At 34.1% G+C, this 26,532-nt stretch overlaps 1 protein-coding gene across 5 annotated transcripts in view; it reads right to left on the bottom strand.

Annotated features, from left to right (window-relative positions):
- Positions 1-21,516, bottom strand: part of LOC131153257 (sulfhydryl oxidase 2) — a 71,987-nt gene extending 50,471 nt beyond the window's left edge. For 2 of the 5 annotated variants that reach the window (XM_058105448.1, XM_058105447.1), the window contains exons 1-2: positions 20,852-21,465; positions 13,384-13,476 (exon numbers count right to left, since the gene is read on the bottom strand). In XM_058105448.1, the coding sequence (XP_057961431.1) occupies positions 13,384-13,476; positions 20,852-20,860 (102 nt within the window). In that variant the 5' untranslated portion in view covers positions 20,861-21,465. Of the gene's footprint in view, positions 1-13,383; positions 13,477-13,556; positions 13,582-20,851 lie in introns of all 5 variants that reach the window. The other 3 variants (XM_058105446.1, XM_058105445.1, XM_058105450.1) reach the window with 3 other exon arrangements.
- Positions 21,517-26,532: the final 5,016 nt, after the last annotated feature.

Genomic DNA, 26,532 nt, shown 5'->3' with positions numbered 1-26,532 from the left:
AAACACCCTAGAAACTGCAGTGCAATTGTCAATCTTGGACCATCCCCCATATGCAAAAACTTATAAGCACCCATTTTTGTGTTCGTTAATTATCCTCAGTTAGATTACCACTTTACTTAAAAGCTTAAGCTACTAGGTTGCGGGAAACAATGTATATCAAGCTTTAACATTCCCTCGCACATGCAGCCCGATAGCATGTAGGGAGATAAACACACAACAAATAAGCTCTGATACCATGTTGGATTACCACTTCCCCTAAAAGCTTAAGCCATTAGGTTGTAAGCCAATAATGTATATCAAGCTTTAACATAGTCAGCTATTAGATTAAGCATACTCCTTAAATTCCTCCTACGCATTTTCCCTCACCAAAATTAAAAGAAAAACGCCACTCCAATGCACAAGCCTTCCATTGATGGGGCAGGCTTTGGTGAAGTTACATGCTAGGCAGCCTGACAAGGATTTCTGGAGAGGCTAATTCCCCACATTTGACCCCTTGGCATCATGCTGGGCAGATGAGCACCTGCCATCACTCCAAATTAGATCTTCATGCATCTCCTCCATTAAATAATAGAAAGTACTGTCAATTAAATCTTCCCCTTACACTTTTCCATTGGCCTTGGCTCAATAATATTGCTCCATTGTGACCTGCATCAAGTCACAAAGCAACCTCTCCGAATGCAAGGGTGATGTAAGAGGGGAAGCCGGTATTTGGATGAATCATTTTTACCCAATTTGGAGGCCAATTTCAAAGACTAGGATCAATGAATTGTTGGGTCCCAAACCCAAATGTGCTTAGTTAATTAGTAGTTTATTGTGTGTTTAGTTTTCTTGTAGTGGGATTGTGTGTTTTGGGGGCTTGTTCAGTTGTTTGCAATATTTGTGCATACTAGGGATTTGTTTGTAATTACATATATGGATGTACCTATAGTGTTTTTTTTTTTTTTTAAAGAAAAAGAAGACAATATTATTAAACCTGAGAAAAACGGAGTACGTGATTGGAGGACAAGGAGTTCTACTCAATCAACTAGAAAAGCTGGAGAAAAAAAACAGCTCAGAAAATGCCAAAATAGGAAAAACAAAACATAATCCAAAACTCCATTACAAAAGCACTGCCTTCCAATCTCTACTAAGGTCAGACAGCAGAAAACTCCTAAAGAAACCAAACAAGTGCACCAACAAGGAGGCTAGGAAAGTCGCTCTATCCCACAAAAGTCATGAGCAAGTATATTGGCTTCTGAAAATCCTAGCATTCCTTTCAATCCACGCAGCCCAAAGGATGGAAAAAACGACCACACACCATAGAGCTCTGCCATTCCTATTCTTTTCAAAACCCCTGAAATTAACCAAGTTTTTCATCTATTTGAAGCCATCCACTCTTCCTCAACCAGAAAGAAAAGGTCATTCCAAAGATGTGATGCCAACTTGCAATGCACAAAGGGATGGGCGCATTTGACTCATTGTTTTCACAACACATGAAGCACATATCAGGACAAAGGGCCGTATAGGATCTTCTCCACTGAAGCATATCATGCATGTTGATCTTTTCCAAGATCATGGTCCAAAAAAAACCCCAAATCTTCCCCAGCACCTCGGCCCTCCAAAGTAAGCAGTTCCAAGTAAAAGGTAGGGCTATGGGCTTTCAAAAGGTGAGATAGAAAAGATTTTGAAGTAAATATAATCCCCCTCTGTCAAAGGCTGAACACTTCATCCTTTGTGAAGGGCCATGTGGTACTAGCTAAAGCACTCCTCCTTAACAAGTCAGCAAAGTAAACTGCAGTTTACAAAAAGAACACATTTATAGCAGCTACTGAAAAGTAAGTAGCAGCAATTCATGAAAACAAATGACAAGCATACAGTAAACATTGAAGCAATGTAGTTCACTAACAGCACTTCCGCAAACAATATGTGTTCAGCGAGGGAGGCAAGTACGCTAAACACGTACGTTTACAAAATGCTAGTGAATTTTACAAGATTAATGAACACTAACCCTCCCGTAAAGAGCTTTGTTGACTTTTTGAGTCCAATCCCTGTTTTGATTATGACAAACCACAGCATCTCATCTGTGTGCTGAGTGAATGAACGGGTTTACCTTTCTAAAAGCACAGATGATGCTGCAATATGGAAGTCTTGAAAAGCACCTAGACGATCATATTCCATGGCGTATTCCATAAACATCAGGAGAGCAAAGCTTGAAGACTCTGCTTATTTTTAAGTTGTAATAGTAATTAGGGTTCATTTGTGCATGCATAGTCATATGATTTAACTGAAGCTCAACCTTGACCATAGATTGACCTTAGGAACCCTAGATTTTAATGAAAACATTTTCATATTGAAAGCTAAACTTACAGAAAAGGTTTGAAATGATTTTGAAATCAAGGACGGGCCAAAAACTCATTTTTGTTAAGGGCCAGTCAACCGGCTTATTAGGCCCAGTCGACCAGAGTGTTCATCTGGCCAAAAATGAGGATTTTACAAAAGGGCCAGTTGACCGGATGTTACATCCCGATCGACCAGAGTGACCACATGGGCAATTTACAAAGGACCAAGCTGACCGGCCTCTCGAAGGCTTATTTGGCCCCGTCGACCGACCTTCATATGAAGGTTGATCCGGCAGACCGAATCATAGTGTCTGGCATACCTAAGCTCGCGAAAAAGGATTTTGCCCTTTGATTGAAAGCTTTATTGATTATTCTTTGATTCTTTCTCACATTTTATACTTCCCTTCAAAGATCAAATTCATTTTCTCCTACTCTTTCTTTTGAAAAATCTTTTTGGAGAAAATCTTGGGGTTATACAAGTAAGCTTTAAGCATTTATTCAATTCATATATCTTTCTTGAAGAGCTTATTGTTCTTGAGATTTCAAGGGTTATATCTTGAAGAAATTATTTTCAAATTTCTCCTATACTCTTCCAATTTGAACAATATTTTTGGAGAAATTATTTGATTTATATTTGAGAGCTTTGAGCAATATATTAACTCATATATTCTTGCTTAAAAGGCCTCTCTCTTTTAATTTTACAAAAGGTCAATCATGAGGAAAATTATTTTCCCAACTCTCAGCTTTACTTGAAAAATATTTTAAGAGGAAAATAATATACTATACAGAGCTTCATTTTTATAAATCATTTGAGAGTCCATCTACTTTTTATATTGTACATCTTAGCTTATTGAAGAAGCATTTTACTTGTACGAAAATTTCATACATATTTGTATCCTTGCGGTTCGGATGGTGAACTGTGCCAGGCGTGGGGTATCGCCTGAGGAGGTAGCTCCGCCAAGAAGTAGTGGAGCAAGTGTGGGATATTGCTTGGAGAGGGGGGCTCCGCCCTATTTGAAGGAGTGTTGTAAAGGGGGGCTCCACCCTGTAAGGAGTGCATAATGGTTTTGCTCCGCCCGATTAAGGGAGCAGGTTAGTGGAATCCTTGGGGGGTTTGCCCAAAGTGAGGACGTAGGCAGGAATAACCGAACCTCGTTAAAAATCTTGGTGTCAATATCTCTCTCTCTTTTTCGCACATGTATGATTGCTTATATTGTTGTGATTGTTTTTACATACACGCCTTACATTTTGATTGGGATATTGTTTGGGTGAATAGGTTAAATATTGCCAAAAAATTTTAAAATTCCAATTCACCACCCCCCCCCCCTCCCTCTTGGGATTACTCCATTCCTATCAATTGGTATCAGAGCCCGGTTGCAATAAGCTTAACCACTATTTGTATAAAGATTGCAATGACTCACTCTGGTGTTACCCAGTTTAGTGAGGGTCGATTTTCTCAAGACCTCCATTGTTTTATAGTAAAAATTATAATGTTTGGAAACAAAAAATGATTATTTTTATTCAAACTATTTATTGGAGGGTTTGGAAAGTAATCGATCAAGGGAACCATATTCCAATGAAAATAATTCAAAATGTAGATTTTCCTAAGATGGAAAGTGAAATGAATGAGCATGATTTCAATTTATTGCAAATCAATTCTAATACTATGAACATGCTTTATTGTGCCTTAGATGCTAACATTTTTAAAGAGATCACGGCATGTCAAAGTGCTAAGGCTATTTGGGAGGAACTCGAAAAGAGATATAGAGAAACCGAAGAAAAGAAAGCCACCACTCGGGATGCTTCCAGCTCAAATGTTCAAAAAGGAGTAGATCGGTGTTTAATTGCTTTAACTAACAAAGAGGTACATTCCTCTCCTTCTACTTCATATATTAATGATTCGTGCAATGATTTATGTGATAAATCCTATGATAATTCTGATAGTGAATCATGTTATAGTTTTGGTAGTGAAAGCATGCCAACTTATGAGGAATTGCCTAAAGAATATGTTAAGACTCATAAGTATCTTGTTAAAACGCATAAACTATATACTGATTTGAAAAACAAGAATGAGGCATCATTGAAAGAACTAGAATCTAAAATTCTTGTTGATAAGGAAAAAAATTTGAAAATCATGAGATTAGAAAACAAGAATGAAATGTTGGAAAAAGAGCTAAAAGTCTTAAGATTCCAAATTTCTAGTGATAATGAAAAGGATCTTCACATTTCTAAACTTGAGTGTAAAGCAAACAAGATGACCAAAGAGTTTGTAAAATTACAAGCAGTTTGCAAAGGCTTAAAAGATTTAAAAATTCAAGGCCTAGAAAGTAAATTAAAAGACCAAGCTAAAACCATCTATACATTTACTAGGGGCAAAGAAAATTTTGATAAGCTCATAAGATCACAGATGATGACCTTAGACAAGGAGGGCATAGGTTATAATGGAATTGAAAATAAGAAGAGAAACAACCTATACATGGGGTATTTTGTAAAAGCCTCAAAACATTATGCTAGTACCTCCTTCGGTCCATATACTCACACCACCAGCTTCTTATGTAAAAAGAATGGTCATATCAAATTTGATTGCCCATTTAAAAGGAAAGGTGTGAAAATTAAAAAAATCAGGAGAGTCAAAGAAACGCCAGGTTCTAACCCGCCAAGACTCAGAGAAATAGGGTTGCCAAAACGAACGCCAACGTTCCCACCTTAGATCTCAGGTTTAAGAACCTAATTGCACCCTTCACACAATACAAAAGCTTATTTTATTGAAGGGATATTAGTTGAAAAATGTGGTCAAATTGGTCTAAGCATTAAAAGCCAAATTTTATGTATTGAAGACATAATACTATTGGCTTAAAGAGTTTAGTGCAAAAAGGGTTGAAAAAGAGGCTAAAAATTTAAAATTGTGAAGCCCAGTCAACTAGACCTTCCCAGGGCAAAATTATACCAAAGCCCTAATCAACCGGACCAAGGCCAGTGGACGGGAACTCTCTGTTTGCCCTTCGAAGCCTATCCGGTTGCTCCTCAGTCGATCGGACATCAATCGGATGTCTTTGTTTGCACTCCAGTCAACCGGATCATTCTTCCCAGTCGACTAGATGCTCAAATACGAACTGGTTAATAGAATGTCGATCAACCGGCTACTAGAATATGAATCGTTCACGAAGAGTCGGTCGACCGGACCCTTTCCCCAGTCGACCGGCCAGAGAAAAATTTGGCATGTGTTAATGCACGCAAGTTGACCGGGACATGCCCCAGTTGACCGAACTGTCAAACTATATATACTTTTTGATGCTCGAGAGCCTCATTTTCACATCCATCTTGAGAGCAAAAATCCATTTCTCCTCATTTCATGCTCTCTTCTAAAAAACCGACCACCAAATCCAAAAAATCATCATGCCGAGAGCTGAGAAACATAAAGCGGCTTAAGAGACCGGTGAGACTTCCGCTAAATGGTACATCTCAGCAAATGAAAGGATGTTGTTTGAGAGGGACTTCAGGACGAAGGATCCAATTTTGGGTAAGGTTCTAGACATCTCTTTTATGGAACAGCATTTTAGAAATATCTTAGAGATGTTTACGTACCAAGGGTGGTATCCATTTATCGCGTATCAATCTAGGGGAGTGTACCCCACCCTTGTCAGGCATTTCTACTCAAACTTAGGACATGATGATAGGGGATATTACTCTAGGGTCCTAGAACAACCTTTTAGATTTGACGCCAACCTAATAGCTGAGACTTTTAAGATCCAGCGAGGAGAATTTACCTGCCCTGACCCCGGGACTCCATGGATTAATGAACAGGGCTTCACTGTAGAAGCTTTTGTTAACCAGGTCATGGTACACCCAGTAGTGAACCTCAACCATACCCCTGAATAAAAATCCTTCACCCTAGAAGCCAAAATTGTACACCACCTCATATCCTACAACATCCTACCTAAGAGCGGGTCTAGGGTGTATGTGTCATTTCTGGAATGTTTCATTATGTGGTGTCTATTCACGAGGAAAAAGGTTGACCTGCCCATTCTAATTATAAAGTGGATGTTCATAAAGACCACTCGGCACAGGATCATTATGCCATAGGGGGGCATACTTTACAGGGTCTTCCTAAAATTGGGGGTCACAAAGATGAGTTATTCACTGCTTGCGAAAAGGAAGAACACAGACATATTCACCTCCACTACAGTAAAGCAGATGGGGTACGAGCTTGTTGGAAATATGTGGCTAGCCCAGGCTCCTAGGAAAGCAAGAGATCAGCCAGGAGGTCCAAAGGACCAGCCTCCACAGCCGATGAATGTCGAAATTATGGCAGCTATTGAAAGACTCTCCTTGTCCTTAAATGAATTCAAGGAATCCACAGCTAAATCCTTAGAGTCTACAAATGCTCGACTCACCCCCTCACGTAGAGAAGTAAAAGAACTCGCAGTTTCTTCAGAAAACAGGTTCATTGATATTCAGAATAATTATATTGAGCTGGAGAATGTCATGCAGGCGAACTTCACTGTGATGAATGACTGCTTCAATGATCTGGATGGCAGTGATAATGAAGAAGGAAAGCAGCAGATGGACATCAGTGGCGATGAGGCGGGATCATCTGATGGAGCGCATGATGGAGAGGCCTACGCCACACATCAGAGGGGGAGCAGCGTCTGATGTTTGATTTCAACACTTGGACATCTTTTAAATTTTTCAGTTGTTTAAACACTTTTATACTTGGTCTGTATTTTCAAACAATGGATATGTTTTCTTGTTTATGTTTTTTATCCTTTGTTTATATTTTTGAGCACTGCATTGAACACACGCACCATCTATTTTTGCTAATGATTATGTCATCTAATGGATGGTTTATCTTTTGTGAACTGTTATGGGTCATACTGAAATGCTTTGAATACTTGCATGCTTGAATTGAATGTCATATGCATGGCTGATGCAGAATCTTGTGTATTGCATGCTAGTAGTTGATCTAGGTTGTTGCATGTTTGAATTGAATGGCATCTGCATGAAGCAGATTTGTGTATTGCATGTTGTTGGCTTAATAAGGTTTACAATTCTTATTTTGATGATAACAAATCATGATATGTTTAATGTGGTTCAAGTGAAAGTTTTTCAGGAAAAAGACAAAGCTTAAAAGAAGTGACAAAGCTCAAGAGGATGTTTGAATCTTTTCAGAATCTTGTGCATTGCATGCTAGTAGTTGATCTAGGTTGTTGCATGTTTGAATTGAATGGCATCTGCATGAAGCAGATTTGTGTATTGCATGTTGTTGGCTTAATAAGGCTTACAATTCTTATTTTGATGATAACAAATCATGATATGTTTAATGTGGTTCAAGTGAAAGTTTTTCAGGAAAAAGACAAAGCTTAAAAGAAGTGACAAAGCTCAAGAGGATGATAAGGCTTATAGATTAAAAAGAGATCTTGAAGAGCATGAGGAAGCTTATGGATTAAAAAGAGATTTTGAAGAGCATAAGAATTAAAGATAACTTGATTAAAGCTCAAAGCAAAGATCAGAAACTCAAAGATGATGGAAGAATAAAAACTTACTTGAAGATCAAAGGATTAAAATTTTAAGGATGTTTGAATGTAAGTACTTCAAGTAAATTTCAAGTATAAACTGATTTGAAGCTCTCATAAAATCAAAAGAAACTCATAAATATATTTTTAAGAAAACTCTAAAGAATGTTTTTCAAATTGAAGAAAAGAAAGGTTTTTGAAAAAGAAAAGTTTTTGAAAAACAGAAGGGCCAGGCGACTATCTTCTTGTGGCAGGCGACTGCCAAATTAAATAAAGACAAGAGACAGTAGCATGCCAGGCAACTGCCTGAACATAGCCAGGCGCCTGGGTGGTCATGCCAGGTGATTGCCTTGGTTTTGGTAGGCGACTGCTAGTATTCTGTGTTGTGAGTTTGTTCTATGACAAGCAACCGCCACTCGAACGTTGGCCTAAAAAATCTCACCGAAAAGATTTTTTAAATGAAGTTTTTGGATACTATTATTTTGGAAAACTTGGAAACTACTTCAAGGAAACTTTGGGGGTAAGGAATTACTTTTAAACATCTATAAATAGCCCCAAACTTCAAAGGTTTTTTAACACCAAGAAATTCTCAGCAATCAAAGTTCTCAAAAGGGCTCTCAAACTCTCTTGTGTTCATTCATCTTCAACTACTGAATTGCTACTGATTCAAACTCTTAAGTATAGCTTTCAAAGTCAGAATCTTTCAAGTTTTGGAAGATACTTGGTGATTTATATTGAGTATTGAGCTTCAAATTCTTTTATATTTGAATTACTTTGAAGTATTATTGTGCTGAATGTTGTACTAACCTACTCTACTGTGAGAGTGTTTTCTTGTACACAAACTCTTCTCTATCTTGGTTCTTGTGTATAGACGATTCAAGGTCGTAGAATTGTTGGACCGAACGAGGGGACATTGTTTGGAGAGGCGGGCTCTAGCCTAGTGAAGGAGTGTTTGAGCGTGGGGTATCGCTTGTAAAGGTTTTGTTCCACCCGTCAACAGAACAAGTTTAGTGAATCCTTTGGTGGTTTGCCAAAGGCGAGGACGTAGGCTAGGTATAAGCCGAACCTCGTAAAAATCCCCGTCTCACTCTCTCTTTCCCTACTCTTTATTTTCAGCATATTGAAATTGCGTGGATGGTTTATTTGATAATCATATATACTACGTAATATAGAAATCAAGTAAACTTAAAATTTAATTTTAATTTGGGTTGCGGAAACCAAAAGGAAGTATGTTGGTTATACCATATCTTGCGGAAACAATACAGGAGTACGTTACTTGGTTAACAGCCCAAGGACAAATTAACTGAGAGTTTAGTTGAGTTATGAATATTGAGAAGAGTGTGAATGTGTTGTTGAAAAACATATTGAAGAAGCAAATCTATATCAGCAAAGCATAAATTCTCATTCACTACAAGGCTTGGTTCAAATTTGGCTAATATCAACAAACAACCATTTTGAGTTTTTATATTACATAAGTGTTGTATATTGGCTTGTTTGTTTGCTTTCTAATTATAGTTGATTGGTTTGGTTGAATGATTGGATGTTTGTATGGTTAAGGATTAAATAAGAAACTAAGTTCTTGAGTGCTTAACAAATTAAACTAATAAGTCATGAATTGGTTAAAAGAAATAAAATAAGTTTAAGAACTCTCAAAAGGAATTAACAAAACCTTTTAAAAGCCAATTCACACCCCCCCCCCCCCCTCTCTCTCTTGGGAAGCTATTCCTAATTTCACATGCTATTGAGACAACCACGTTTTTGCGCATGCTTGTATGGACAACTAAATGGAAAATGCTCTATTCACAAACGGAATGCTGCCCAAATTTTGTTAAAACTGATTTTTCCTAAATGCTCTTAAATATACACACTTCCTATGTTCTTACTAAAATCAAATCTTATGGACTCGTATGCTTCATTCTATTTTTGTTTTTGAGTCCTACGGATCTTTTGAATACCTTGAACATCATATCTGATTTTTTTTTCAAAATATAATATGGATTGTTCTTGGTACTTATGAACAATTTGCATGTCTTAAATTGTTAAACTTCTTATGCATGTGTGTTCTAAAAAGGGGAGATTTTTTTTTAAACTCGTGACTTATGCTACCTAAAATTATCTTAAAATCAATTTTGTCATGAAATTCAAAAGCTTAAGGGCTCTGATTGCTTAAATGGTCTTCTTAAACTAAGAAGAAATTTTTTTTGCCCTTTTGCTGATGACAAAAGGGGGACAAATTTAATAAGCAAAATTATACGGTATCTCCTGCCCTTTTGTAACTTGGAAAATGTTTTTTTTTTGGTGCTTAATTGAATATTCTTTTAAAAGTCAGCTTCAATATTAAACGCACATTGAATCAAACTGCTCTTAAATGCTAAACTTAAAAATTCAGAAGTCTTCAACTTGTATATGCTTGAACTGTATTGAATATCATTTTGAAATTGTGCATATTCTTAGAGGGAGCATTTACAGGCTGAGACCAATTTTGCTCCTATGTTTGTCATCATCAAAAAAGGAGAGATTGTTAACATTTTGGATCTGTTCCCTGTTTTGATCATGACAAACCACAACATTTCATTTGTGTGCTGAGTGAATGAACAGGTTTACCTTTCTAAAAGCACAAATGATGCTGCAATATGGAAGTCTTGAAAAGCACCTGGACGATCATATTCCATGGTGTATTCCGTAAACATCAAGAGAGCAAAGCTTGTAGACTCTGCTTATTTTTTAAGTTATAATAGTAATTAGGGTCATTTGTGCATGCATACTCATATGATTTAACTGAAGCTCAACCTTAACAATAGATAGACCTTAGGAACCCTAGATTTGAATGAAAAATTTTTCATACTCAAAGTTAAACTTACACAAAAAGTTTGAAATGATTTTGAAATCAAGGACAAACCAAAAACTCATTTTTGTTAAGGGCCGATCGACCGGCCTACTAAGCCCAGTCGACTAAAGTATTCATCTGACCAAAAATGAGGATTTTACAAAATGGCCAGTTGACCGGATGTTACATCCCGGTTGACCAGACTAACCACATGGGCAATTTACAAAGGGCCCAGTCGAGGCGACCGGCCTCTTGAAGGCTTATTTGGCCAAGTCGACTAACCTTCATATGAAGGTTGATCAGGGAGACCGGATCAGAGTGTCCGGCAGACCGAAGCTCGCGAAAAAGGATTTCGCCCCTTGGTCGGTCGACCGGACCTTGGGCCTATCGACCGGACCTCTCGAGTTGAAGCATTTTTTAGGCCCAACGGTTAAAAAAATTTGAATTAAAATGATATTTTAATGCCCAACAGTCATATAAAGGCCATATTTTGAAAATGCCTGTAAATACTTGGCCAAACCACTTTGCAAATTTTAGAGAAATACATTGAAAGCTTTATTGATTATTCTTTGATTCTTTCTCACATTTTATACTCCACTTCAAAGATAAAATTCATTTTCTCCTACTCTTTCTTTTGAAAAATCATTTTGGAGAGAATATTGGGGTTACACAAGTGAGCTTTGAGCATTTATTCAATTCATATATCTTGCTTGAAGAGCTTCTTGTTCTTGAGATTTCAAGGGTTATATCTTGAAGAAATTATTTTCAAATTTCTCCTATACTCTTCCACTTTGAAAAATCTTTTTGGAGAAATTATTTGATTTATATTTGAGAGCTTTGAGCAATATATTAACTCATATATTCTTACTTAAATGGTCACTCTCTTTTAATTTTACAAAAGGTCAATCTTAAGGAAAATCATTTTCCCAACTCTCAACTTTACGTGAAAAATATTTTGAAAGGAAAATCATATACTCTACAGAGCTTCATTTTTATAAATCATTTGAGAGTGCATCTTGTTTTTATATTATACATCTTTGCCTATGGAAGAAGCATTTTACTTGTACGAAAATTTCATTCTTATTTGTATTCTTGCAGTTCGGGTATTGAACCGTGCCAGGCGTGGGGTATCGCCTGGAGAGGTAGCTCCACCAAGAAGGAGTGGACCAAGCTTGGGGTATCGCTTGGAGAGGGGGTTTCCACCTTATTTGAAGGAGTGTTGTAAAGAGGGGCTCCGCCCTGTAAGGAGTGTGTAACGGTTTTGCTCCTCACAGTAAAGGAAGCAGGTTAGTGGAATTCTTGGGGGATTTGCCCAAGGCGAGGACGTAGGCGGGAATAGCCGAACCTCGTTAAAATCTCAGTGTCAATATCTCTCTCTCTTATATCTTATTTTTCGCACGTGTATGATTGCTTATATTGTTGTGATTGTTTTCACATACACGCCTTACATTTTGACTAGGATATTGTTTGGGTGAATCAATTAAATATTGCCAAAAAATTTTAAAATTTCAATTCACCCCACCCCCCCTTTTGGGATTACACCATTCCTATCAAGCTTGATATGTTATTTTGGCTCTAGCACAAGGAAACATCGAAATGTCCGAGGAGTCATACTCCCATTCTATACTAAGACATTGACACGTTCAATAAGAAAACCTATACTATTTACATGATGGTAACCCATCAAGGCAAGCAGTCACAAGAAAGCATAATGCATGAACAAGCTTGGCTCGTGATACCCACCCACACTCTCTCATCCACGCTAGAAGAGTGAATGTGCTCGTGCAACAAGAAATAAGGGTAGCCAGATCATTGACCTCTCTTTCATTGAGGTTCCTAAAAAATGGAAATCCCAAGAAGGTCCCCACTCGGAAGAAATTAAAGAACTAATAGGAACATTATGACGAGAACAAAGCTTAAAAAGACGAGGACCTTTCAGCTTCAACAAAGTCTCCCCCACCCAGAAATCTTTCTAGAAAAGGAGCTTTTGGCCATTTCTCACTTTGAACCAAATAGGAGTAAGAACTGACTGGCTACCTGAGAGACAAATTCACAAGGAGATGCATGAGAAGTGATGCCACTGCTCCTTGTCTCCCACCCATTCCATTTGATCCCATACTTACTCTTTATTACCCAAGCCAAAGGGATTCAATTTCTAGAGGGAATCTCCATAGCCATTTACCTATAAGAGAGATGTTCTTAGATACCACATTCCCAATACCCAAGCCCCCCTCTGACTTAGGTCTGCCAACCATATCCCAGCAAACAAGATGGTCGCACCTACACTCCCCGGGACCTAGCAAACGAAATTATGCATGCAACTGGTGGTTATTGTTGAATTTGAATTGAAAATTAAACATGTGTTCTTGCCCCCAATCGTATCCCCTTCTTCCTTCTTTCTTTATCCTTATTCTTGCTTTTCCTCTCCCCTTCTCTCCTCAATTTCTTCTTATCCATCCCTTGGCAGCAAATCCATGAAGCTGTCCTGCATCAAATAGTAAGACTCTGGCTGTGTATACTAGACCACCATCCCCAAACCCTGCTTAGGTGGGAACCTTGTGCATTGGGTTCCCTCTTTTTGACTATCATATATATGGAGAGCAAAAGCTATCAACAAATTAAATTACATAGAGAAGTATCATCTGTTCAGAATAAATGTAACTCCAAGATGAAAACAGCACCATTTCCAACACAGAAAGTGACCACAAAAACACAACAACAATACCTTCAATGCACAATCTACCCTTGTCATTAGTATGATCCCAGGATGCACTGCATCAGGTCCATTGAAAAGCCTTGCAACCTTTTCATAATGAGGCTGCATAATCATATCTCATGCATCAGCAAAAGTAATATAATATGCAGTAGGCAGGTAAATGAAGAATGTAGCATTAATACCTTATAATTTCTGCAAGCAGGGCACCTGCCAGACCAACGATAGCAGATTAAGGTTCATAAAACAAATAAATATTGACAGAAATGAGGAAATAAAGCTGCTATCACTGAAAAAAATAATTAACTATATATTCTAGATCATGGAAAGTAACCAGTTTTAATAAAAATCTATACCATGCATAAGAGTACATATAGTGCAAATCATTTTTGGGGAAAAAATTATTCATGTCTTAAACATTCTTAAAAGGAATTAAGTTGTATATTTTTTGACTACTTATTTTAGATGTTATAAGCGTTGAACCTTAAAATTTTGTGTAGGACTTCAATTTTTTGCTTCCCACGGCAATTAAGAATGACTGTTTATGTCACAAATCATTAATAATTTTTCAAAGTTGAATTTTTTGTGTTATATTATTAATCTGCTCTTGAATTCTATGCATGAGTCCATTGCAGATTAGCCATATTACAGATAGTTATATCCAAAGATAATTGAGCAAAATATAAACAAAAACAGAAACATGTGCATACACGAGTCAATATTCTCCCCTAATATAACAATCATAATTCAATTTTAAGTACATTCCACTTCATTGTTTAGTTTTAGTATTATACAAATTAAATGCATCGCCCATAAGTTGAAGCAATATATTGCAACTAAAGTTAAAAATGGACCAAGAACAGGGATGGCATAAAACTGGTACCAATAGAACAACCATTTTGCAAAATCAACAAGAAAATTTCAAGCAATAATTGCATTTATCAACAATGAAGATGACACAAACGCATGAAGGAAAAAACAAGGTAGAGCTCATAGAAAACCAAGTTCCAACAATTTTTTGTCAATTTTTCGTTTGCATATTCCTATGTTCATAACATAACAAACAACCCTTTATTTCACAGCAACAACTGAGTATACTCAAATTTATATCAATTCCCTAGGAGTTCTTAAATATTTACAACTACCAAAACAAAATACATCAACTAAATTTCTCATTGCTAAAAAAAAAAAAAGGATAATATCAAATCAGAGTTAGTCTCCAACACAAAATTTATGAATTAAAATGAGTTCTTCTTCAATTAAACATAGCTTATCAACTACACAAATGAAATCAATGATGATTAATATAAAAATTCAAGACTCAATTAAACTCAGCTCTTCTTCATCACCTGCTTAGCCAAGTTACAGCAAAGTCATGGTACAATGTTGTTAAGTTGTGCGAGTTGAATTTATAATGTGATAAACCAAACCAACCAGAAAAATGAATAACTATCTCAATTCGTCATGATGCAAAAATATGGTATTTAACCTAAATTTTCAAATATAATACTAAACAAAAAAAAAATACGCATATATATATATATCTTCAAAATAAAACTAAACTAGAACGATGCCGAAATCTGTTTGTTTCCACTTATCAGTTTAAGGTAAACTACACAAAAAATAACAACTTTGTCAGCTATGTTAAATGGCACCCCCTTGAGAAAGTTTTCATATGTATTTTTATGGTGCAAAATTATTTTTATGTTATTTTTATTAATTTGGTTAGTAAAATCATCTTTGTGGAGTGGAAAACTAATGTCAAACCTCAAATCGCCTTTGAAAAAGTTGGTTGTCAAATATTTTCCATGTTGATTTAAAAATGAAGATCGCTTTCCACTTAAAATAATGCATGATATCTTACAAGTAATTTCATACTCTAAAATTATTTTTACTCGAAAGTTGCCAGACAGGATCCATAGCAAACTTGAACCAATTCTTGGAATCCAAAATAAACTTATATCAATAAATCTCCACTTATGAGTTATATCTTCCAAAACCCAAAGATATTCCCATAGGGGGATGATTAGTCAGCAACAAGTTTCAACATTTCCTGAAATATGAAGCTCCTGGCATCTCATTCTCACACTTGTTTGGGCACCGGAATCTAATGAGGTGAGAATTTTCAACAGTACTGTGAATGAAGGATTCTCACAAAACGTGGGCATCCCAGTCCTACCCTCTACTAATGGGTAAGTTTCATGGGAATCCCATCCCATCCCATCCCATGGGAACCTTACTTTTGAGATCAAATTAGCCTCACTATTTTCACCATTTTGACATCAATACTCATGTTATTAAGTATTATTATTACACACTATCATTATATTTGAAATAGTAAATTATTAATAAAATAAAATTAGTATTATTATTATGTTATAATAATATAATCTAATGGTTAAAATTTGGACACCATACTCCCCACACTTATTTCAGTTACCTGGATTATTACCTTTGAATTTTTTTCAAATTTTTGATTTTTAAAAGTATTGAAGGGCAGCCAAGGTGCAACGATAAAGTTGTAATCATGCGCCCTGGAGATCACAGGTTCGAGACATTGAAACAGCCTCTGGCAAGAATGCAATGTAAGGCTGCAAACTATAGACCATCGCGGTCCAACCTTTCTCTTAACCCCATATATGTGGGAGTTTTGTGCACCAAGCTGCCCTTTCATGATTACTTAAAGTCTTAGGGGCACAAATTTAGTTAGCTAGACATTCTTAGAAGGTTTTGTTCTGAAAATATAATTATTCTTCATATATTGTATGCCATGGAACTCCGCCTGTGATGCACTCAATGTTCTAATTTTTTTACAAAAGCCGGCCCCAAGCCCAAGTAAAGGAGAAGGGTTGCGTTAGGTAGCTAACAACCAACATAAAACTTGTCAAACCACTATGATGTGAATCCTTACTAATTATTCATGAAAGCTTAACTACACAACAAATACTTTTAGTGATATATGTTTGTAAAGAGAGATAAAGGATAATATAAATCAATGCAAGAAAAATAGGTCGTATAACCTAAAGGGGGAAAATACAATAAAATTTAAAGATAAAATGATCAAAGATGGTGATTGGTCAATAGAGGATGGTGCAGGCACAAACACTCTTTGGAGTAGGATAGAGAGCTCTATTAAAAACATAACAAAAGAGATTTTAGGTGAATCAAGAGAAAGATTCTCGAATAACAAAGAATGCTGGTGGTGGGATCAAGATGTCTAGAAAGTTGTAAACACAAAAAGAATTTGGTATAAAAATGGCAAAAATATAGAAATATGAAAAACTTTGAAAAGTATAAAGAGGGAAGAAAAGATGCCAAAAAAAAAAAAAGGTGTTAGTGAAGCTAAAAATAGATCATTTAATAATTTATATGCTAGAGCTATAGAACGAAAGAGCATGGACTTAGGTAATGTAAAATGAATAAAAAATGAAGATGATATTGTCTTGGTTAAGGACGAAGACATAAAAGAAAGGTAGCGAGGTTACTTCAATAAGTTGTTTAATGAAAACCAAGTAGAAGGCTTAAATTTAGAATTGACAAATGAGGAAAACGCTAAAAATATGAGATTTATTCGCAAATTTAGAGTTAATAAGTCAAGTTTGCATTAAAAAAATGAAAAATAAAAAAGTTGTAGGATCATATAGCACCCCAATTGAAGTTTGGAGATGCCTAGGTGATAACGAAATTATATGGTTAATCAATTTATTTGACATAATTATAAAAATTAAGAAAATGCCAAACGAATGGAGAAAAAACACTTCATTACCTATATACAAAAATAAATGAGATATTCAAAATTGTAATAACTATCATGGAATAAAACTTATGATTTATAAAAAAAAAAAATTATGGGAAAGGGTGGTTGAACAAAGATTAAGTTAGATACGAAGGTTTCAAAAATCAATTTGGTTTTATGCATGGGAGATCTACTACAGAAGCTATATATCTTTTAAGAAGATTAATGGGAAATTTTAGGAAAAAGAGGACTTGCATATGGTTTTTGTTCACTTAGAGAAAGCATATGATAGGGTACCTAGGGAAGTTCTATGGTAGTTTTTAGAGAAAAAGTGCATTTTTAGTAGGTATACTAATGTCATTAAGGATATTAAGATGGAGTAATGACTAGCATTATGACTACACATGGAGAGGCCATAGAATTTCTAATTGCAATAGGTGCACATCAAGGATCTGTTATGAACCCTTATCTTTTTGTTCTAATGATGGATGAACTTAGTAGGAGTATCCAAAATGAGGTTCCATGGTGTATGTTGTTTGCAGATGATATTATCTTGATTGATGAAACTAGGGGTTGAGTAGAATCTAAGTTAAAATTATGAAGACAACCTTTAGAATCTAAAGGTTTTAGGATAAGTAGAAATAAGACAAAATATATGAAATGTAATTTCAGTCATAGTAGAAGGAATACTGGAGAAAAGGTTAAACTTCATGGTCAAGAAATCAATAACACTAGTAGATTTCGATATCCAGTATCTATTATGCAAGCTAAAGGAAAAATTGAAGAAGATGTAACGTTAGAGTTAAAGTGGATTAGGTAAAATGGAGAAGTGCTTCAAATGTGTTGTGTGATCGTAAAATATCCTTAAAATTAAAAGGGAAGCTCTAGGATGGTTGTGAGACCAGCTATGCTATATGGATCTGAATGTTGGGCGACTAACAGATAACATATCAAAAAAGTAAATATTGCTGAAATGAAAATACTAACGTGGATGAGTGGTATAACATTAAAAGATAAACTAAGAAATGAACATATTCACGGTAAGTTGGGCATAGCTCCTATAGAAGATAAGATAAGGGAGGGATGACTTAGATGGTTTGGGAATCTACAACATAGGCCAAGTAGTCACTAATGAGGAGGAGTGAGTCAGTTACTCTGAGAGACAATAAAAGGAGTACGGGTAGACCTAAAATAACTCATAATGGGATAATGAGTAAAGATTTAATAGTCCTGAATTTGTTCAAGAAAATTGTTTATGATCGTGTAAATTGGCCAACAAGGATTCATGTAGCCAATTCCACCTAGTGGTGGGACTTAAGGCTTGGTTTGTCATTGTTGTTGTTTATACTATATGTCATGAGTATAATGATAATAATTTTGAGATACCTAGCCAAGGATTCCATGTTAAACAAAATACAAACATGGCCTTCCTATATATGTCTCGGGAATATCACGATTTCACAGCCAAGGTCCTAAATTTCAATTTTGACTAAAATTTCAAAGCTCCAAAAGTACGAAAATTTTGATGAAAATTTCGATTTTGATGTCAATTTCGATTTCGATTTCGATTTGCAAAATGATGGAAATTAGTAGTAAATTAAGGAATTCTTCTATGAAACTATAGAAATCGTTAATAGACATAATAATGTAAGTTTAGGAGGACTAATATATTACAAATTATATACATCTTTGTTGTGAATGAGTTGCAATGGTTGTAACAATATGTGTATTAAACAAATTTGGAATGTAATATGTGTATTAAACATACTTGGTTAAAATAAATGAAATTAATAAATCAATTAAATTTTATTATACAAATAAAGATAATTTAAGAATGAATGGTTAAATAAATTATTGTTGTACATTCAATTTATCATATAATTTCAAACGCACTTGTAATAATCTTTTGTTTCTATAAAAAGATAAGATATATTAAGAGAGAAATTTCATTTTGCATCTAAATCTTACATTTGAATTCCAAGGAAATTTTACTCTGTAGTTAAAATTTCGACAATTTTCACTAAAATTTTGAGATTTCAATAAATTTTGGACGATTCGTTTTTAGTCAGAAATTATGTAAGACAGAAATTGACCACCATTTCGATTTCGAGGATGATGGAAAACAAATTTTTTGACAATTTTGTGGTAGTTTAAGACCATGCTCACAGTGCCAACCAAACAAAAATATTTCGCATGATACGGGCATCCTGTTCCCAAAAATGTGCAATAGTATTGTCCCAAGAATACTTTTTATGCTACAAATCAGACATCTTCATATAGTATAGACAACCATTCATTTCTTTTTCTCTTTTTCTTTTTTTTTTTTTGGTTGAGTTTCATATTGGGTCATTATTTTAGAAGTCTACTAGACATGTTACTCTCTTACAGCTACTAATGTGCAAGCACATGAGAAAAATGACTAATATTATAAGTGTTCTAATACTTCTTCAATCCTTTTAGGGATCAATAAATATCTTTGCATCTCCTTCGGCTTTTGTTTCTTCAATCTTCGGACAAGCATCCCACTTGAAACATGATTTTAAATTACTAATTAGATAACTTGGACCTCATCTCATTAAGTTGGTAGCACGGGATGTTTAAACTTCCAATTCCTCATTGCAAAATGCAAATAAAACATTAATTTCACTATTCATTCTTTTGGGGTACCAATTCAAGAAGGCTTGGTTGCTTTTTGGAAGGATCATGAACGCAACACTATTTATGCCTTCACAAAACAGATGGCTTCAAGAATTGCATTAAGGTAGAGATCGATGTTTTATATTGTGGGTTCAATGAGGGAAAATTTTAGAACATCTATAACTAAATGAAGGAAATTTTCAACTATGATTCTCTTTCTCTCTCATATACACATCAATTCAATCCATATTTAATAACCCCAAGCGCATTTTAGATATGAAATGCGAAATGGAATCCTAAATTGGCAAATGTGTTGATACATCACAACGATCACATATTTGAGAAATTGAGAATAACTCACATCAAAGAAGAAAAATTCTTAGATCAAGGATTTGTCTATTTAAACAATGGAGGCACCTACGATATGGATTAAGACTTATTTGATTGAGGTGGTTGTAAAAATAGTTTGGCCCCTTATATGAACAAAGAGTTATCAGGAGGAAGAGAGAGAGAGAGAGAGAGAGAGAGAGAGAGAGAGAGAGAGAGAGAGAGAGAGAGAGAGAGAGAGAGAGAGAGATACTAAGTGTGTAGTAAAAAGTTGTAAGGTACCTCAAAATGTTTTAAATGAACAAAATAAAACTAGCTTTCAAAAGCTTTCAAGTTGTTTACCAGACGTCTATACGCAACCTTTTTACTTTTTAAAAGTTCATCCAAAGAAATGGGCAAACTCACCCTAAAATGGATTACTTGATGCGTCGAAGTGCATTACATCAGATAGTATCAAACTGCCTATGCCTATCTCATTATCTGCTTTCCCTAATTAATGCACTGAAGAACTTCTAGTGTGAACCTCCCCCCCCCCCCCCCCTCCTAAATAAAACCCCAACGTTATAGTATATTTTCCTGAAATAGATTACTTTCAATTGCGATTTTCAATAATATTCCCCCATAATTTTGCTCCAACGTTTACATTCTTTCCAATTTTCTGCAGCACTAAAAAAATTGTAGCTTTATTAAAGTTCAACATCATCAAATCACAAAGATATTCCGTGTCTAAACATGATTAGAAACTAGGCAAGTAAAGGCCATAACAAAGTAGCTAATCACAATAAACATCTCGAATTACTGACCAATGGGCGAAGAACTCAACTACGGCGTGCGAAGCAAGTGTATCTCTGAGAACCGCATCAAAATTACTCACGTTCAACTCAACGGCTACGTCAGGAAGATCGGCCTTGTCGTTGCCGATAGCTCGAAGGATTGAGCGCGATCCAGAAGAAGCAGCCAAAGCTTCGAGGCACAGCAGAATCGGAGCCAGCAGCAGAAGGATTTGAGACATGGATCACGCAAATCAAAAGAAGAAAAGAAGATTAAGAGAGAGAGAGAGAGAGAGAGAGACAGAGAGAGAGAGAGTGCTGAGAAACAATCAGGAAACGAGAGATGGTGGAGCTGGTGAGGCGCTAGGTCAGGTCATCTATGAACCTCGATTTGAAGAATGTGGAAGTGGTTGTTTCGGGTGGTGGGAGAGCTCTGAGAATGGAGAAGAGGATGAGTCTCCTCCGCAAACTGTTCTTGCGATTCTCAAATCCCAGGTGGGTGTGGATGTCGGCGAAATGTCAAAAGCGGGTCAGGATTCCCGGTGACCGGGGCGGGCATTACGCTTCCCTCGCTTTCCCATGGTGCGTTCGCAGCGATTAGATGACGTGGCTGACACGTCACGTGTGTCCTTTCCGTTCTATGACCTGCTTCCTAGCATAGCAGAATGACACGTCATGAATAATGCGGTTTTTTTGCCATTTGCATTTGCCAAATAATATCTCTCAGCATTCCGTCAAAAATATAAATATGAATAAATAAAGAAACCAAAAAAATATATGAAAAAACATTTCACTTGTAAGTCTATAAATCTTATCATATTACTCGTTGAGAAATGTCATTCCTAGTAATGCTATTTTAAAAGAAAAAAATTATTTTATCAAATCAATCTATTGTCTTAAAAATTAATTATGGAGTTTTAAGTAAAATAAGCTTACATCAGATATTTCTTATTTTTAAGTTCACTATAATCTATCAAAGTCTTATTTAACCTTATTAAGGAATCACATAAACGAGATAAACTTAACTAAATATTTCTTACTTTTAAGTGCGTTACAATTTATCAAAATCTAATTCAACCTTATTAATCAATTACATAAATGAGTGAATCCAACCTTATTAACACAAAACGCAACCAAGCATGCATTCAAACCATTCAATCAAATTCATTCATATTCAAGTTCCATTTACTTTGTCTAATGATTATCAAATTTGAGTATAACAAAATTAAAAATTTATATAATGAATGAATTTAAATGAGCTCTTGTATACTAGGTGCATAAGATATACATGCATATATATATATATATATATATATATATATATATATATATAAGTTCATTCAATTCATTCACCTAATACATACACACACTAGTGTGGTGCACGTGCAACGTATGCGGTGTTTTTTTTCTTCAATGTTTTAAAATTGCTTGAAACTCATGAAAAAAAAATCATAATTTAATTTTTCCCTAATACACTCTAGTAAAAATTAGTTCATATTCTACGATGGCTCAAAGTTTTTCTTTCTTTTCTAAAATTTGATATTCGGAGGAAGATCAACTACTCTAGTACTTTGCTACCTCGATCATACTTGTGGATCGCATTAATTTCTTCTCAATAATTTAATTATTTTTTATTTTTTATTATAAAATATGTATATAAAAAGAAAAAATTGTATTTGAAGATGCTACAATTAAACCCGAGGTCTAAAAAAGATTATTCTTCTCAAATTAAGGTTTGGAGAAGGTCTGTATTGTGTGTCATCCAAATTAAGCTCAATGTCATTCAGCAAATTTTTTGAGGTATGCGCATAATATTGACCTAACATTACCCTTGAAAAATGTACTACTATTAATGGTTTGTTTGGTAATGAAGATTGGAAATGAAATGGAACGAAAAAAAATAGAATTATTTTTTATATCAAAAAGAACAAAATGAATAACAATAAAAGGTTTAGGCACTATAAAATAGTCGTAAAAATAGTTTTATTTTTCATTTATAATTTTAAAATAATCACAAAAAAGCATTATTTTTCAATTTTCTATATCCTTATAGAAAACTGGAAAAGTATTATTTTTATTATTTTTATATTTTTGACTTCTTAATTTACATATGAGAGCATGAAATTCGAATCATAGAGTTTGATTTGTGTGTTTTTTATGTATTGAATTTCTCTCGAATCTACACAAATCCAAATCCATGCCCCACAATTCATGATCATAAATGCTATCTTATATAATTATTAAGAAGTTAAAAAATGAGTTCTATTTTTTTGTAATTATTTTGAAAACTATAAATAAAAAAATAAAAGAACTATTTTACAACTAAACAAACTCTTCATTTTCTACACTTTTAGTATGAATCTTGAAAAACTAAAAAATAAGATGATATTTATTATTTTTTGAAAAATCGAGAATCAAGAATTGGAAGTCAGAAATATTTGCCACAACTAAATGGGTTCCAACTTTTGGTATAGGATTAAAGAATAAAAATGAATTTAGAATGTAGAATACAAAGATACACCATTAAGATACAATGATTTAATGATATTAACTTTTATTTTAAAAGGCATGAAATTGTAATTGGTTTAATAAGTATATATGGTAAAAAACCAATTAATCCAATTTAATATATATCTCAATGAAAATCTGCTGTAACTTGAAAATATACATGCACATTAAGGTCTTAAAATAGAAATATTTGATGGCACAAATAAATGATGACAAGAAATAGGAAAAAATGGTGGCAAGTTATGGTATGTAATAATATATAGAAATATTTTAATAATATCGATAATAAATATCAATTCAAAATTTCATGACACTCTAACTCTATATAAAGCACAAGGGTCACACTCAATCTCATATCAAATTCATTTTAGAGAGAAAGAGTTCGGGAAAAGAAAGAAAATGATTCTTGCTGAAGCTTTGAAGTTTATGGCATCCATGGTGGATGGTTCATTACTCTTGGGAGATTTCAATTGGAAAAAGTTTTGCTTGAAGCTGAAAGATGAAAGGAAGAATTTTGTTTGTGGCAAGTCGCTCAATCTTACTTAGATTGAAGATAAACTCTTATATTATTTTTCTTTTTCATAATCTTAAAAATAATGTTGATCAAAATGGTTTTATCTGCTTTATTACTGTGTTCTTGCAGTGTATTTAATTTGTAATGTCTCATGTATGTTGCATAGAGTGCAGGGGTATTATTGAACAATAATGTTGGCTTGTGTGTTGATCTGAAAAATAATAGTTTTGATTTATATTTTACCAAAATTCATATAAATCAAAATCCATGTTTCATAAAACTCATATTCTATACATATTCTATATGGGTTTTCGTCATTGAATTTGAATCTGGGTGGATTTGGACAAATTTCAACATAATTCATATTATCCAAATTCAATACAACTAAAAATTCAAGAGCTCTCCAAACATAGAGTAAGCACTTTTTAGAATGCATAATAATGAGAGACACCAATAAAATACAATTATTTAATTAATGATATTAACTTTTTATAATCTGATCCATATACAACAAAAATTCCAACAAAATATAAGCATTTGTTTAGACTCGGATTAGATTTGAAATTTGGATTTCAAATCTTTGGTTTTAAGCAAATGGTGATCTATGATTTTAAACTGGGATAAATAATAATAATAATAATAATAATAATAATAATAATAATAATAAGGTAAATTCCCAATAAGTTGCATGTTTCTACTTTAGGAGAGGAAACGCTATTCTACCTTCACTAGAATATGACAATAAGTTATATCACAAATTTTTTTTTAGAACAATTGTTGTTGGTAATTAAATGTGTAGCATATTTAATGACATTTAATGAAATCATCAACTCAAGTTCTTGGCATGTCAACTAATCTAAAGTCATTGTGACCCAAATATACATCAAAGACAGTACATCAAAGATAGGTGAAATTTCATGAAACTACATCGAGCATATACAAGCTTGCATGTGCATTAGGTCATGAAGTATTTATTAGTTTCAACATCTGCGAGAAATTTTGCCATTGATAATTTTAAATATATCCATAACAAAATTGTACAAAGATACGAAGGTTTCTACTATTCAAAAAGTATAGCACAAACATTTATAGTCCTCTAAAACCCATTAGATAACGGGCATGAGAGTGAAAAAAAAATCCCAAAGAGCATACCAAATATCATTTCATACAATGACAAACTTCATGTAGGTTTTGTGTCATAACACAAGAAAACAACTAAAATATTAAAGGAAAATGTCTAGATAAGCTAGCAAAAGATGGATACAAACCAACAATTAAATAATGAAAGAAAAAAATTTTGATCATAGATGAAACCTATGCTTTTCAAACTAACTTTGCCTTGCAAATTGCCCATGGCTGTCGTTGTCATGTTCATCAATGTCATTGTAGTATCGAGACCAACTAAATCTACCCTCTTTAATGCCCACTAAAGAGCGCAGCTATGTAGCCACAATGCTTGTCCATGTAATATATCAAACCATAATTTAAATTTGCAAAGAAATAGTGAGGGGTAATGAAAGTGACATCTATTTTCAATCATTTTTTTTCAAGTATTTTTATAGAATCTTACAATATAACAGTATACACAATAGCCTCATTATCTATTCATTAATATTTTGTCATGACAAAGTTAACTTATAAAGAACATACCAAAGAACCTGATTTGACAACATAGTTCTAAAAATATTTAATGCAACAGGATGCTTAAATTTTAATGCTTTGACTTAAAGCGGATTTACATTGGTCATTCATTATGGTCAAGCATGATATAGAAACAAAAGAGAGTGAATTTTAATGGAAAAATTGATTTAATTTTGATACTCTCCTAATTCAAATTAGGTAATTGAAAAATTCTACATCCCTAAATTACTTTTTAATTTGAAAAAATCAAAGTTACATTATAATTAAACTCACAAACTAGTTCTAAAATATTCTCAAGGTTAGGTTTTTGACTTGTGCTTAGTAGAATTTTTAATCAAGTATTGATTTATATAATAAGTTTTTGGATTCTTTATATCTAGTAATTTGATTTTCTAATATTCGATATTTTATTATACAATCAACTTCATTCTATATACTATATTTAATAATATTTTGATACACTAGAAAAAACAAGGGTATTAGTGACGGCTTCAAACCGTCACTAATAAACAAAAAACTGTCACTAACAGCATTAATCACAATTCGATCATTATTAGTGACAACTTTAAATTAGTCACCATATATGCGACGACAAATACTTATTAGTAACAAATTATACAAATTGTCACTAATAGTAGAGTATTAGTGACAGAAAAAAAACTGTCACTAATAGCCTACAACGGTCACTATAAATTATACGAATTCTCGACTCAAATTCGTCATTAATACTCCACTATTAGTAACAGTCAATAAACCATCGTTAATGTTATTCTTTTAGTGACGATTATTAAAACTGTCACTAATAATAGGGCAAATATTAGTAACGGTTATAAAACCATTACTAATATTTGGTCTTTAGCGACGAATTTTAATCTAGAATATGTTGATTCTATAGTGACAATTTCTAATACTTCATCCTTCTATTATTAGTAACGGTTTTTTAAATCGTCACTAATACTTTGAAATAATTAAAAAAAAATTAAAAATTCTTGTAAAAACCTTTAATTACATTTTAGCACACATAAAAT

This window comes from Malania oleifera, chromosome 4 (assembly GCF_029873635.1).
Source record: "Malania oleifera isolate guangnan ecotype guangnan chromosome 4, ASM2987363v1, whole genome shotgun sequence".
Taxonomy (NCBI): domain Eukaryota; kingdom Viridiplantae; phylum Streptophyta; class Magnoliopsida; order Santalales; family Ximeniaceae; genus Malania; species Malania oleifera.
Note: the sequence above shows the minus strand (reverse complement) of the source record. Positions and strands in the feature narration are given on the sequence as shown.